We start from the raw sequence: 16,623 nt of genomic DNA, 5'->3' as shown, positions 1-16,623 counted from the left end.
CACATGTGAGGAGTGATGACGGGGCTGGTGCAGGGCAGGTGGTCACACGCGGTGCTCATGACCGCCAGCAGGTGCCCTCCCCTCCAAGGGCAGGTATCTGATGCCCCGACCCCACTGCCCCGCCATGTCCCCCTTGTAGACCGTGCCCACATGGCAGCTGGCTTACAGCAGGTGCTCGATACCCATCTGAACGGAATTATTCAGGAGCTATTTTAAAGCTGAACTCAAACAGAACCAGAGCACATGCACCGTGACAGGCAAGGAGGAAGGAGTCTGGAAACAGAAAGAAGCTGGAAACAGCTTCTTACTGCCTAGGAATATCTTTTGCTATTTAGACAAGTTTATTGTGCATAATGCTTTACTTCCTTGGCCTTTAAGCACACAGGTACCGAACTTCTGTTTAGTGCCAGGTGCTGGCGGGGGGGGGCCTGTGCAGCCCTGTAGGGCATCTCGCACGGAAGACATGCTTCTCCCTACAAGCCTCACCCCCACCTGGGAACCCGTCCACAGACGGCAGCTCTCAGGGTCATTCTTCTCACCGAAACCCCTGTGCTGCACTCTGAGAACATTTTCCTCGGCACGCTGCTCAGGAGAGAAGTCCTCCACCCTCGTGGACTTTTCTCAAAATCACCCCAAGTGACCATCCTTGCAGCCCCCGGCCTTTCTCAGTGCTGACCTGACAGACTCGATGTTAATCTACATGATGCAACTACCCGTTTATCTGTCTGGACCAAGCAACAAACTCTCCTATGAAACCCTGGGACTCCTGATGCCAAGCACAGGCCCTGGATAGCTGTGTTAGTACCTGTTTGCTGAACAGAAACTTCTAGAAGCAGAAACTGCTATGGCTGAATTCTACAGGCACAGAAAGGGGACAAGGAGCTATGTCACTCCTATGGCAGGAGCTAAGATTTACTGAGGACTTAATCACGAGTCAGGCACTGCCAGCTGCTTCATTTGCATAATCACGTAATCCGTATGTTAGCCCCACGCAGTAGGTTCTATTACTGTCCCATTTTACAGATAAAAAAACAAGTTCAAAGAGGAAAAGTGCTTGGGGTGCCTGGGTGGCTCAGTCGATTGAGGGTCCGATTCTTGATCTCAGCTCACATCACGATCCCAGGGTTGAGGGATCAAATCCTGCTCTGGGCTCCGGGCTGAGTGTGGAGCCTGCTCGGGATTCTCTCTCTCCCTCTCTGTCTGCCCCTCCCCCACTTGCTCACTCTCTCTTTCTAAAATACAAAACAAACAAACAAACAAAAAAACAAAGAGAAGTGCTTTGTTCCGGGTCACATACCGTTAGGTGACGGATGTGAGTTCAAGCCCACATAGGCTGACTCCCTTTTAGGCACTTGCTCCCTTCCCAGCTGCGCCACGGGCTCCTTTTCCACCTACTCGACATGGCCTGGGCTGACCGTGCTGTGTGTCCAGGGAGGCCTGCAGCTCCCCGGGCTGGGGACCCACGGCAGCTGCAGCCCACGGTGAAGGGAGCCCGAGCCCGCCCAGCTCAGATGCGTGCCATCCGATCCTCGATTCCTGATGCCGGGCACGAGGGAAGCCTCCAAACACGGCAGGCCCCAAGCTAAGAGCTGGAGACCCCACAGAAGAAGGAGAGCAAACCCCACTCTCAGCGAGCCCCCATTTGATGGGGAAGGCAGAGGTGAGTCCAGGCACACTAGGGTGTGGTCTGTGACAAGGGCCCAAGGACGGTGGTGAGAGGGGCACACCCCCATCCCACCTCCTCCCATTTCCTCTGCTGCCGGAGGACAGGAGAGCTTTGACTCAGCCCGTGTCCTACCCCTTCCTACTGTCCTGACTGGGGAGGAGGCCCCCGTTCTGCCCACAGATGCAGGTGACGGCCCCTGACAAGCCCACAGGCTGGGCTTCCTCTGTGAGTGTCTGCCCCCGGGAAGCCGTTTCCCCCAGCCCTCCCGCTTCCCACGGCCGCTCTGGGCAGAGCGGGATGGCCACTTCCTTGCAGTTACAAATAGCAGGGGTGGGCGTGGACCTGGAAGCAAGAAGGCCCCCAAAGCCTCCAGGCCTCCACTCTGCCCAGAGGCCCGTACGGTGCCACCGGCCTGCCTGACGGTAACAAAGGGGTGCTCCGCTTCTCATCCGGGTTCGGTGGCTGGGCTCGCTTCCGATTTCTGCCCAAGAGATGACCACAAGCGAAGCGGCTGAAGACACAAAGACACAAATGCTTCTGCTTCTCATCTCGCCGACGTCTGCCACCAGGTGAGGAAGTTCTCTGCTTTCAAGGGCTCATGGACTGGACACGGCCCAACCTGGCTACTCTTCCGATGTCAAGGTCAACTGCACCACCTAATGACACAGCCCGAGGAGGACTGCTCATCCCATCCACGGGTTCCGGAGAAGGCCTGACGTGGTCCTGAGAGCTCGAGAGCGGGCTTGACGGACAGCGTGGCCCTGCAGCTGACCCCGCGCGACAGGAAGTGAGCCCGTAAAGGCTGGTGATGAGTGACCGTTCTGGGCAGAGGGTGCGAAGGTGCGAAAAGAGGATCAGCAGGTTGCCCAGCGGGCGGACACACTATAAGCATGGGGGCAGAGGGGCAGGGGCGCCAGACTGCTGTGGGGAAGTCCTATTCCCAGTTTACTGAACACTTTCTAAGTTACCGGAGGGTTTTAAGTGAGGGGTGCTGGAATCCTTAGAGCAGCAGGAGGGAAGGTAAGGACATCAGTGAAGAGAAGGTCTGTAAACCAGGGTGGGGAGACCAACAGTTTAGAGCAGAGCTTCTCAGACTCGGCCACGCACACAAATCAGTGAGGACCAGGGACGGTGCTACATGCCGCCTGACTTGGGGGGTCTGGGGTGCAGCCAGACACTCTGAGCTTCTAACAAGCTCCCTGAGACTGATGCCACTAGTCCAGAGACCACGTCTGGAGTAGCAGCTGCCTAGATGGAGCGGGCGGCTGTTGGACACGGGGACACGTGAGGTGTGTTGTGGGGGCAGATGCCACAGCAAGGGGAGGACGTGCTGACAATCACACGTGGGGGTGACACGTGGGGACCCCCTGGTTTCGGGCTGAGCACTGGAGTGGAGAGTGGGCATTCACGGCTAGGGAAGCTAACGGGGATGGGGAGGGAGGGCTGTGGAGTCCCCAGCGCTGGGTTAGGGGAACTCCTCAGAGCAGGACGGAGGTGACTGCTCCCGGGGGGGGGGGGGGGGGGATGCAAAGTGGAACCAGCTGGCCGCAGCCCTGCCCCGGGGCAAACTCAAGGAAGGCCAAGAGCACATATCCTTTAGATGGGGCCCACGGCTATGGCTCCCTCCTATCAGGGCTGTTGCGGGGCGAGCTGCAGAGACGGGAGGAGGCCGATGAAACCCACCTGCCCCAGCCCAGGCTGTGGATCAGGAAACAGGCCCCCAGGAGCAGTGAGAAAACCCAACAATACTGAAACTCAAAGTGGGATTCTGCAAACAGTACCAGCCAAGCCACAGCTTCCGGGGGCCCAACGGTAGGAAAATCAGGGCTCAGGGAAAAGGAAGAGAAAAGAGGAGAAAAGTTCAACAGACTGACATCCCCAGGCTAGCGAAAGATGCTTTATATGAACAAGAGGGCCGGAATGAGATCGGGAATCCTTTATCCTCTATTTTTTCAGACAATTTCCCACATGGCCACAGAGAGATCATGGCACTGATTTTTACTTTAAAATCTCGCAAAGAAGTGGAATTTTCCATCACTGCCAGGGGATGAAGGAGCTCAGCAAGTAATAAGAGAGGTGGGAACAAGGATGCAATTCTTCAAGTCATCCTCCCGAAATCACAGCAGACACCGAGGTCTCTGAAGGAAGTTTTATTTAAAACAAAGATAAAGATTCACAGGGCTAAGGGAGCACTAAGGAAGGCTCACAAAGGACAGGAGTTGGCATTAGGTGACAAGGGAGCATAACCCACTGCCAAGACCCTGAATGAATGTTTTGAATCTGGATCGACATCGTGAAGGTCGCCCTGCAGCAGCGGTAGAACAACATTCTAGAAGGAACGTTAAGTCCAAAAGCATTGGAAGAGGCTACCTGTGTGTATAATTAGGAGCCTGACAGAATTAAAACTGGCAGGGCCCCAGGATCAAATAAATGGTACCATAAAGTTTTTTAGGCGAGAGCCAAACCTCACTACCCAAGACGTGCAGCTGACAACCAACCAGTTCTCATAGTACGGGATACGGTAAGGGGAAAACAGAGAAAGTCATCAGTGACACTTCGTGCTTCTATAAAGCTCAAAAGGACTGGGAATAAAAGGAGATGTCTATCTGGATTGCAGGCATCCATCAGGGCCCTAACAGAGAGGCCGGTGTTAGACCCTCCCCCACCAGCCCCCGCCAAGAGTTAGGAAGCAGTCACACATATGCCCTCGGCCCCTGCAACATGCAATGCATTCGGTCGCCTGCACAAGACCGATGACTCCCCTGCGTGGGCCCTTTCAAAGGTATCGGGGTCCATCTTGACGGTAATTACCCTACAAAACCAGGAGGCACGGAACACACAGGACATTTCCACCACGCGAGGAGGAATAGAACATGCGAGCAGCTGCACATACTATCAGCTATTTTAAAGTCACATATGCCTTTTCCTAATCTTCTGGAAAGACAAACCACAACCATGGCAAAACCACCACAATGGCAAAGGAGAATAAACAACAGAACTGAAGACGCCAGTGTTTTATCGTGGTGTAAAAGGAGGAAACGCTGCAATTGTGATGTCTCCCACACTCAGGCAAGTGCTCTGAAGACAAAGGGGGTCCCGGAGGGGAGAGGAGAACAGAGAGGGAGCGTGAGAGGCGCTCCTGTTATTGCCACCCTGTGGGTGGTGCTGGAAGTCAGGGACAGGTCTGCTCACCGCATGAGTTAAAAAGTACCTCCTGCGGGAACAAGAAAAGTCCATCAACTCACCAGTTATTTGAACTTAAGTGGAAAACAAAACAGAAAGGGCTTCTCCTGGTCCCTTTTGTGGGCAGGATAAGGGGACAGATCTCGACTTGGTCCAGCTTTATGACAACGCAGATGGCCAGGATCTTCTCTGACCTCTTAAGGATTGCAAGAGTCTCCGTGCCAATGCGATTCTGCCGCCAGGTCTCTTGCAGTGCAGTTGAACAATCATATTAATAGAATGCAGTGACTGTTTTAAAAGAACACTGAAAACAGATTTTGAAGCCTCACACAAGTCACCTTCCAGATCCCTGTCCCCCTTATTTTGCCACAAGTATCATGAAACGCTCAACATCCACCCCCAGAGGAGGCGGCCAACTCTGAGCTCTCCTTCCAGCAGGATCGCACGGCGCGAGGCTTCTCCCAGCCACGGCTGCACTTGAGAAGCACCTTCTGCAGAACAGCGTCTCCTACCAGATGCCCTTGAACACACGGACAGCACAAAAGGGCATCAGGAGACCGGATGACTCAGGGCCTTCAATTAAAAACAGGACAGGCTGCACCTGCACTTTGTCGCAAGCAGGCAAATGGTATACGTGGTCAGCCATAGACATGGACTGCATTTCCTTGCAAAAATAATGAACTGCAAACAACAAGCAACAATTCTAGCGTTGGCTGGCAACCAACACACGTCTTACCCCCCGAACTGCTACCAAAACTGCCTCTCAGACTGAGCGCTGCACACTGAGCCCAGGGGGGCTCTGCACGCCCCTCTCCCCCAGACTAACACATCAACTTCACCTTCTGGCTCCATCCACCACAGGTGACCCGCCAAGAGATGGCAAAGGGAGTGGGAAAGCAGCTGGCAGAGGATGGGTTGCTTTGGGCAAATATGGGATTTCTGCTTTTGTTTGTTTGTTTTTCAAATCAGCAGTGAAAGCATGCGGTAAGAGCATTTGGGATTCTGAACAAGAAGGTGGCAGCGTAATTCTGCACCGTGCCAGCCGAGGGTCTGCATGAGGGAAGTAGGCAGGGTGCCTGCAGGTCAGAGACCGTCTTATTAATCGCTCCTTTCAGCCGCTCCCTGCCGCGGGGGCCCTGGCTGACAGCTTGGAAGCGTCCAGCACATCCAGGGAAAATCGTGAACAGAAGAGCGGCAACTCTAGGGTTACAGAGAACCAGGAATAACGAGTGGGTGCACCACCCCTGATCTGGGAGCGTGACTCCTTAGCTGTAAGCAAGATGCACGGTGTGGACAGATCGGGCCCTGCCAACAGAGTATTGCTAATCACCAGTGAAATAGTCACTCAGCGGGCAGAGGTACAGTAACAACGATCTAATTGCTCTTGACCTGGCAACTGAGGTGGAATATTTATGTTCAGTCGATGACCCCCACCCTGGGGCTGGTGTGGTTCTGCTGGCCTCTCCTCAACTGTGACCCCCTCAAGAATCTGCAGGATGGGAGCTCATTCCTGAGCCTTGAACTGAAACATCAACTGTGAGAGACATGTACATCTACCAAAATATGTATGCTTTCCGGAAGCTGCCAAAACTCTCTGAAATCTGTAAATCAAAGTCATTTCTGTGACAACTAGGTATTTCACTAAATAACTGCCTGGAGCAAACAATGACCTTCGGCTGACACTGTGAAATGCACACAGACATGTGTGATGGTTAATTTCATGCGTCAACTAGACTGGGTCACCGGATGCCCAGATATTTGGTCAAACATTATTCTCGATGGTTTGTGTGAAGGTGTTTATGGATGAAATTAACATTTAATGTAAAGGACCCACAACTATATGGTCAACTAATCTTCAACAAAGCAGGAGAGAATATCCTACGGAAAAAAGACAGTCTCTTCGGGGCACCTGGGTGGCTCAGTCAATTGGGCATCCAACTTCGGCTCAGGTCATAATCTCACAGTTCGTGAGTTCGAGCCCCGCGTTGGGCTCTGTGCTGACAGCTCGGAGTCTGGAGCCTGCTTCAGATTCTGTGTCTTCCTCTCTCTCTGTCTCTCTGCCCCTACCCCACTCACTCACTCTCTCTCTCTCTGTCTCAAAAATAAATAAACAACACAACAAAAAAGATAATCTCTTCAACAAACGTGTTGGGAAAACGGGACAGCAACATGCAGAAGAATGAAACTGGACCATTTTCTTATACTATACACAAAAATAAATTCAAAATGGATGAAAGACCTAAATGTGAGACAGGAAACCATCAAAATCTAGAGGAGAACACAGGCAGCAACCTCTCTGACCTCAGCTGCAGCAACTTCTTACTAGACACTCTGCCGGAGGAAAGGGAAACAAAAAGAAAAATGAACTATTGAGACTTCATCAAGATAAAAAGCTTCTGCACAGTGAAGGAAACAATCAACAAAACTAAAGGCAACCGACAGAATGGGAGAAGATATTTGCAAATGACATATCCGATAAAGGGCTGGTATCCAAAATCTATAAAGGATTTACCAAACACAGCACCCAAAAAACAAATAATCCAGTGAAGAAATGGGCATAAGACATGGATAGACTTTTCCAAAGAAGACATCCAGATGCCTGACAGACACATGAAAAGATGCTCAACATCACTCATCATCAGGAAAATACAAATCAAAACCACAATGAGATACCACCTCATACCTGTCAGAATAGCTAAAATTAACAACGCAGGAAACAACAGGTGTTGGTGAGGATGTGGAGAAAGGGGAACCCTCGTGCACGGTTGGTGGGAATGCAAACTGGTGCAGTCACTCTGGAGAACAGTATGGCGGTTCCTCAAAAAATTAAAACTAGAACTACCCTACAATCCAGCAACTGCATTATTAGGTATTTACCCACAGGATACAAAACTACAGATCCGTAGGGGTCCATGTACCCTGATGTTTATAGTGACACTATCAACAATGGCCAAACTATGGAGACTGGGCAATGGATAAAGAAGATGTGATATACCCATACAACGGAGTATTACTCGGCCATCAAAAAGAATAAAATCTTGCCGTTTGCAACGACGTGGATGGAGCTAGAGTGTATTATGATAATTGAAATAAGTCAGTAGGAGAAAGACAACTAGCATATGATTTCACTCATATGTGGAATTTATGAAACAAAACAGATGAACATATGGGAAAGGGGAGAGGAACAGAAGAGAGGGAAACAAACCACGAGAGAGTCTTAACCACGGAAAACAAACTGAGGGTTGATGGAGGGAGGTGGGGGGGTGGGCGAGATGGATGACGGGGATTAAGGAGGACACTGGTTGGGATGAGCACTGGGTGTTGTATGTAAGTGACGAATCACGGAATTCTACTCCTGAAACCGATACTGCACTGTATACTAACTAGAATTTAAGTAAAAATCTGCAAAGGAAAAAAGAAAAAAACAAAAACATTTAAAGTAAAGGACTAAGTAAAGCAGACTGCCCTCCTAGTGTGAGTGGGCCTCACCCAATCAGCCAAAGCCTGGACACAGCCAAAAGGCTGGCTCTCCTTGAAGGAGAAAATTTCTCCTGCCTGCTTACCCTGGAGATTGAACACTGGGTTTTCTCCCTGTCTTTGGACTCCAGCTCTTCCCGGGTTTTGAGTCTCCTGGCTTGCAGACTGGAACATCAGTTCTCCTGGTGCCCCGGCCTTCAGACGCAGGTGAACTACACTGTCAGCGCTTGGGGCTCCAACTTACAGAGAGTACATCTTGGGACCTGTCAACCTCCATACCTGGTGAGCCAATTCCTTATAATTAGTCTCTGTATACATGCAGATATACACGCGTGCACACGCACCCACATACACACATACACACACCATTGGTTCTGTTTCTCGGGACAACACTAATACAGCGTGCTTTTTCATCAAGTCTCAGCAGAAATGGTAACTGAGTCACAGAGAAGTGAGCTTGGCAAAGTGCATGCCCCCGGACAGCCTCGCCTGGACTAACCCTGTGACAGGTCGGTCCCTGGGCACACGGAAATGCTCCAGACAGGCCACAAATACCACATGGACCCTGAAAGGCTACTGGATTTTAAAAGCAAACAAATGAATGAATAATACATATCCACTCCACCTGCAGCTCAGAGGTCCTTCCCCAGACAGATACCCCCACAGCCCCAGAGGGTGATGCCCCGCAATGCACCCACCCTCCCCAACTGCTGTCTAGGGGTCACCCTCAACAGTAATAAGCAACACGCTTTTTTTTTTTTTAACTCAAAAAGACCCATATCATAAAAACCACCTGTTCACTCATCCTGACCTTCTTAAAAGGAAAACGCTGAGTGATTATAAAGTCTCCTTACTATTCAGAAACATGGAAGAAAGGGGTGTGGTGCACGTGCTGGCCTGGGGACCAGGCTCTGAGGCCATGCCCAGTGTCAGTGACAGTATCAGAGAGGACAAGGGGTTCCTCTGATCACCAAATGGCAGGAATGCTCAGAGCAGATTCACTGCTTGGGTTCTGTGACTGAATGGAAAAACCTGGAAACTATGATTTGTCAAAAATGCCAACATGCCTTCAAGAGGGGTAACACAGGTCAAGAAGCCCATGGAGAAAGGACATTTGGCTCCGAGAAGTGACAGGAAGCTGTGGGCTGTCTGGACTCAGGCTTTCTTCACTGGTCTTTGAGCAGTGGGAAGGGACAGTGAAGGGAGAGACCAGGCTGAGGTCCTTCTGGGCAGTGACTCCTCTGTCACCACTTGCTGCTTGCAAGAGGGCCCATCATTTAACTGAAGTGGGGCCCCGCCTGCCCCCGCCCCCTGCATCTAGTCACCCAGCACTGACCACCAGCTCCTGCTCTCTCCTCTGCCTGGAGCCCCGTGCCCACCCAACTCCCTGCTACCGTCCAGAACTCCCTTCGGGCATCATGGCGTCCATGAAGCCCTTTCTGCCCAACACGTGCCCCTATCCCAGACCCAGGTTCAAGGTGGGCAGCCCCCTGGTGCTCCTACAGCACCCTTGGGGCACTGGCTGACATCCCCAAGGCGTTCATCACTCTCAGGTAGAGCTGCCTGTTTAAGGTCCGCATTTTTCAGACCTCTTGAATTCTGCTGGTCCTATTTTCCCCTTTCACCTCCAGCATACCATGTTATTTATCGTACATGTACACATTAGCTATCTCCCTCAATTAGAAGGTATGCTCCTCGGGGTGCCTGGGGGGGGGCGGGGTTCAGTCGGTTGAGCATCAGACTCTTGGTTTCAGCTCAGGTCATGATCTTATGGTTCAGGAGTTCGAGCCCCACGCTGGGCTCCATGCTGGGATTCTCTCTCTTCCTCTCTCTCTCTCTGCCCCTGTCCCGCTTGTGTTTCCATTACCACCCAAAATAAATAAATTAAAAAAAAAAAAAAAGAAAGTAAGCTCAAGCGTACCATTCGTTTGTTCTGTTCAGTGAAACAGCCAAGAACAGCACCAGGCTGGTCGAAGCAGCTCAGGGGTGCTTGCTGAATAAAAGAGTGAATCATTTCCTTCGCCAGGTTTATCTGCCTCTTGAGAGCAGGACCTATCTTAACCACAGAACCCAGCATGGTAGACAGACTAACGCGCCCCCACCTCAAAGAGGTCCATGCCCTAATCCCCAGAATTGAAGAATGTTACCTTGCAGGACAAAGGGGACTTTGCAGATGTGATTAAGTTAAGGGCCTTGAGATAGGGAGATTATCCCGGATTATCTGGGAGGACCTAATGTAATCACGAGGGTCCTTATGAGACGGAGGCAGGAGGGCCTGACTGAGCGAAAGCAACGAGGCGAGAAAGCAGAGGCCAGAGCGATGGGGTGTGAGAAGGCTCGCTCTGCCCTCGCTGGCCCTGTAGGTGGAGGAAGGGAGCCTCAGGTCGGGGATGCCGGGGCCTCTCGATGCTGGAAAAGGCAAGAGAGGGAATCCTTCCCAGGAGGAACGCAGCTGTCGAAGCCTTCATTCTGGCCCAGTGAAATCCATTTTAGACTTCTGACATCCAGAATTATTCGGTAATACATTTGTGCAGTCTGAAGCCACTCACTCGGGGGCCATTTGTCGCAGCAGCAGCCAGAGGAGCGAGGGAACCATGATGCCGCACACGGTGACGAGTGCACCGCAGATGGGCCGTCTGCTAAGCGGATGCTGTACATCAGTACATAAAATGTTAGCTTTCAGTCTCGAACATACATTTTGATCCAGAAAAACAGCAAAGGGGCATTTAAGCCGTGAGCCACAGAGGTGGTGGTGGTGCATCTGTTTTTTCTTTAAGTAACTGACTCAGAGATGCTTATACTAATATTTCCTGTGCTGGCAGGTCTCACCCTTCATCTACTGAAGGCAGTTTTATTAATCAAAGATAAATTTCCTCCTCATAAAACCCTAAATCAAGATTTAACAAAAGGCGGGGGGGCGGGGGGGGAGAAACCAATTTATTTATCGAAAGCTGTCTGGTCTTCACAAATGCAATTAGTTGCACTAAAAGCTCTCGAGCGTCTCCCCGGGCCCGGCTGGTGCGGTATGCGTAAGGACTCGTCCTCCTGAACACTTCGAGACACTCGATCCCCGCGAATCTGTTTCTAATGCTGACACTTGAGAAAAAAGATGTGACACGAAATCGTTGAGGACATGTTTCTGTGTCCAACTGAAAATTTAAACGGTCTGAATTATGGGCGAAGTCTTTTCCATGTCTCATTTAAGAACAAGAAGAAAGCAACCCAAGAAACCATTTTTTCTTAGCTCTTTGCTTCCAATCACCCCCAGCCTACCCACCAAGCCTGCTGGTATTTTCAACCCAGAAACTGAAAACCCAAAAAGACTGGAAATTAACCACTTTCAATGATCACTGATTCACTTTCATATAGAAAAGATCCTTTCTGGGGCGCCTGGGTGGCTAGGTCGGTTAGGTGTCCAACTTTGGCTCAGGTCATGATCTCATAGTTCGTGGGTTTGAGCCCCGCATCGGGGTCTGTGCTGACAGCTCAGAGCCTGGAGCCTGCTTCAGATTCTGTGTCTCCCTCTCTTTCAGCCTCTCTCTCTCTCTCTCTCTCTCTCTCTCTCTCTCAAAAATAAATAAATGTTAAAAAAAATTGTAAAGAAAACATCGTTTCAATCAACATTAATAAACTGGGAAAAAATAAAATTAGGAACAGAGCATATAACTATTTTTTCATGTGGGAAAGAAATCTTGAGATTTTTAAACCTCCAGAATCCATTCACACACAACCTGGAATGTTTTTGGCCCTGTGGAAGATATGTATAAAACTGGAAAGCTGAAAAAGATCTCAAAATAAGCTATCCAGTAGCAACTTGAAAACCTTTTTTTCTGCAACACATGCCATGCACTTTACTGACAAGGTGATCTTGCTTTTTCCTTCCCAGTACTGTTCTACGGGATATAATTCAAAAGGTGAAAACCAGAGCTCCCTCCATCCCACTTAACAAACATTTACTGAGCAACTACTATGTGTGTTATTATTTTGGGTTGCAGCAGGACGAAATCCCCAGCACCGAGGTCCCCTGCACGGGGAAGGAAGGGCAATATTTTACGTCAACAGGTACGCTAGAGTCCACACCGCAGTGGTGCAAGCATACTCGTCATGCAGAGGTAATTCCTCTGCTGAAAAATCCTAGACCAGAGTTTCAGAAAAGAAGAAAAATATCACACCAATTTCTCTAATAAAAACAGCCATCTCGACATTTCAATGATAGGATAACTGAGTTCAGAGGGCATTCTTTAACACACTGCAACCCCTTTGCCAAAGGAAGGGGTGTTTGCTGTCCGCTCACCGGTCCATCTGTCCATCCTTCACCCATTAAGTAGCAACAGCCCCAGCCAGCGAGGTCCCAGGCCAGACAGGCAGGATGGTGACGAGGACACACACTCTTGGGGAACATTTCCAAATGCAGCTGCTCCAGACTGTGCAGGACACGGATGCTCCTCCTCGCCCTGAGTTTCCAAAAAACCACAAGATTCTCTAAAGGATGCCACTGTTTTCTGCCACCAAAACACACTGTACCTGTTTACACTGGTCGGACTGGAGGCTTATCTGCCTCATCCCATGTGGTGCTGGCAGCCTGATGCCTTGAAGCACATCTAAGCTGTGTCCTGCACTGCCTGCGACGCTCAATACATCACGTCCCGGAGCAGTGGCAAATCACCGTCGGGAGCACCTTCCTATAATCCTCAAAAGAATTTGGCAGGGAAACCGGCAAGACCCTTCCTGAAGCGCCAGGCCCAGCTGAGGACTCCACAGGTCACGGTGCGGAAAACCAGTTTCAGAAAAGCTACAGTAAGACAGTCGGAAGACAGCGACCTCGTAAATACAAAAGGAAGCTAATAGAGTGGTTAGCAACAAGGCGTGCGGGTCTGTTCCCAACCCACCGGCGCCAGGGCCCTGCAGACCGAAACGCCACATCCCACTGCGCGACTTCTGTGCAGGATCTTGTTGAGAGAAACCACACCAACTGAGAAGCGTTTCTGGGATACGCGGTCCACACGTTCACCTAGACATGCTGAGTTTTGTCTGCAGGTCAGGAAAGCCGGAGTCGAACCAGAACGTACTAACTCCACAGAGAATTCTGTCACCTGGGTTTCATGCTTTGCATTGTGGCCTGGGCACACTTGGGGGCACCGGCGTGGAGACAGCTCGGGAAGCGTACTTCCCATGTATCAAAGGGAGGTTGCTGGGGGCACGGCACCCACGGGTCCTCATGTCAGAGCCGCACTAAGAAACATCTTTATTTGTGCCAAGAAAACCCACTCCTTCTACGAAGTTCGTGTTGCCGGTTTCCTGCTTTACCCTTCTACGATTCAGTACCAAATTCACCGTCTAACATGCATACCTCCCATAACACACGCCTCTCCCAGGGCTCTGCTCAAACATCAGCAATCTAGCCGACAGTCCTTTCTAAACAGCCCCCAAGCACACTCCTGGGCCCACAGGCCTCCTCCTCCTTTCACTTTCCTCCTCCGCACTCATTCGCCATCTGACACCCTTTGTGTCTCACTCGTTCATGTGTGTCTTACTTTTTTCCCACGAGAGAGTAACCATGTTGATGGCAGGCACTGGTTCTCTCCTGGAACCCCAGGCATGCTGCCCAGTGAGAGGGGGTGTTTACGAAGTACCTCCTGAACGAACGGCTACAGGAACAGTTAACTGCATAAAACTCTACAGTGTGCATTTCACCTTACTCCGTGAACTTGAACTTTGCCCGAGTCTGATGTGTTTACTGTTGTTTTGCTTTTTTTAAGTGCTTGGGTAAGCTGGACTAAATCTTTTGTAAAACAAAGCAAGAGGCAGTAGAGAGATAGGTACAGACAGAACAAAAGGATGATCTAATTCCCAAACACACTGCATTTTAACAGCTGGTAAGGTCTCTGGGGGTGGAAATGAGCCAAACTGTTTAACTGTCAATTAAGGAGAGTCACCGTGATTCAAAACCGGATGATTTCCTCCCCATTGGCTCAGCCATCGGCCAGGTGACGCTGCATATCTAATACGGCCAGCCCGTGGTCCGTGGGGTCCACGGGGAAGCCCTCCTGGCTTCTCTGCCTGTCCCCACGGTCCCCACGGTCCCCACTCTACTCGCTGGTGCCTTTGGCACCGAGGGCTGCTTTTCGTGACAGATGTGTCCAAGTGTGTCCACATCTGCTCATTTTCACTCTGGGATTCTCTGAAGAGAAATAAATGAAGTTTCCATAATTTTAAAAACTGTATTATTCCTCTCCCCTAAAGCATACCTCCACACACGGAGCTCCTGAAGACACGAGCCCATAATAATCGGAGGCAGAGTAAGAAATGCGTGAGACTGAGCTCTCTCTCTTTCCAAACCCCACTGTAGGTAAATTAGGCCTTGAAAACCCACAGGGAAGGAGAGAGAGAGGGCATGTGGCGGTGTGAGGGGATGACACTTAAGAGGCAGGGGAGGGTCCTTACCTGTTTCACGACAGTCACTGTCCCTGGAGCCATGGCAACCACTGAGGCCACAGCGGTGGCATCATGGGCCTCGGTGCCCAGCTCGATGATCTGCTGGAGGATGTTCACAGCCGTGGGGTCAAGTCGGTCCCCTTACAAGGAAGAAACAAACAGGACAGCATTAAGCCCAGTGGCACTGGAGGGCACTGAGTGCAAAACCAGACCTTAACAGAGGCCATTCTTGGGTGGTGTCTTCTTCAGGGGAGGCATGGGTTCTCAGCAATCGCTCGCTCTAACAACAGAATAATCCATGTGGTATTTGATAGCTTTAAAGCACTTTCTATAAGAACATCTCAAAACCCCAAACGATCCTGTGGGGAGATGACATGGTGATGAGACACCCACATTTCGTGGATTGGTTACCTCTGCACAAGAAAGACAGGAGACTTGCCTGGGGTCACTGGGTCAGTCACAGCCCAAAGCCAGAGCTGAAGCCCAGATGCTCTGAATCCACACTTGGTGACACAAGCCTGCTTCTCCAAACAGACCCCTGAGAAGTCCCAGCCCGCACAGCAAACAGCAAACAGGGTCCCGTGAGCACACGCACAGCAGGTGGCCAAGAGAGCGTGCCAAATAAATCACACATGCTAGGACAGAACATCCCAGGATGTCTCAATTATTGAAACCGGTGGGCTTCAGAATGCCAAACCAGTTTAAGCTTGGGGTTCTATTTTAATCATCTCAGAAGATTGGAATCCGTACCATCAGGGCAGCTACGGAGTATAGACCCTGCCTGCTCTCACCATCTGCTTGGCCATCTGCGACTCTTCTGAACACGGCACTCTGACCCTGATCGCTAACTCACTAAAAGGGAAATTACCGCATGATCTCTGTGTTAGCATCATGTTACCAAGTCTCCGTGCGCGTCTGCATCCCCGTGGACCCGTTTTCCTTGGGCCACGGCCCAATGTGAGTCCGTCAGTAAGAGACGGAGGAGGGGAACGTGATGTGTGCGATGTGGAGGGCAGGCGCTGGCATGGGACTGGGACGATGACAGCGTTAGCGACTTGTATGTATTCACATTGCACCACCCTGGCGTTCCCCTACACACACACACACACACACACACACACACACACACACACACGCACACACGTGTGCATGCAAAGACACCAGCACAGACACACACAGATACACGTGCACACACACTCTCTGCTTAAGGGAAATGTGTCAACTGTGCCTTGCAGCCAGCCAGTCTGAACATCCAAAGACTAAACAAAACATTTACCCAAAAACCTTACTGAGCTAGAGTAAGGTTTAATTCCTCATGCGCTTGCTCCCTCAGTGACCATTTATCAAGCCTGTCACCAGGAGCGTGGCTCCCAGCAGGGAATCGGCCTCCATCTAACACTCTCTCCCCTCCTCCCGGGACTCACGGGCTCCTGAGACAGATTTGTAAGCAAATTATCACCACACCATGTTGGTCCCGTATTGGGAGGCAATCAGGGAACACAGCAGAAACGTCGCATGGGTCCCGAGCAGGCGACATATGATCTGAACACTGAAGGTGCAGGCAGGTGGCCAGAAAAACCATGCAGGGAACAGAGTTCACACAGGGCGGTGCACAGAGGAAGGCCGTGCCTGCACAGCCCATGCAGGACAGCAGGCACAGAGACAGGAGGCAGGCGACACAGGGCAGGGCACCAGGACCCAGAGCAGCCCAGCCTGGCTGCATGGGTGCAAAGTCTGAGCTTTAGTCCAAGTGCCAGGAAGAAACCCCAGAGAGGCTTTAGAAGGGGTGTGTGTGTGTGTGTGTGTGTGTGTGTGCGTGTATGTGTCAGGAATGACGACAGACAGGCCAAGGCCAGAGTTTG

General features: G+C 50.9%; 1 protein-coding gene across 5 annotated transcripts in view; it reads right to left on the bottom strand.

The window, feature by feature from the left end:
• Positions 1–16,623, bottom strand: part of ZFAT (zinc finger and AT-hook domain containing) — a 350,311-nt gene that overhangs the window by 73,013 nt on the left and 260,675 nt on the right. For all 5 annotated transcript variants that reach the window (XR_015246882.1, XM_086695747.1, XM_086695746.1 and 2 more), the window contains one exon: positions 14,771–14,901. Coding sequence is in view for 4 of the 5 variants with exons in the window: in XM_086695747.1 (XP_086551873.1) it covers positions 14,771–14,901 (131 nt within the window). In the remaining variant the exon portion in view is untranslated. The remainder of the gene's footprint in view (positions 1–14,770; positions 14,902–16,623) is intronic.

This window comes from Puma concolor, chromosome F2 (assembly GCF_028749965.1).
Source record: "Puma concolor isolate L17-30 chromosome F2, mPumCon1.1.hap2, whole genome shotgun sequence".
NCBI lineage: Eukaryota > Metazoa > Chordata > Mammalia > Carnivora > Felidae > Puma > Puma concolor.
The sequence above is the reverse complement of the archived record's forward strand: the minus strand, read 5'-3'. Positions and strand labels throughout refer to the sequence as shown.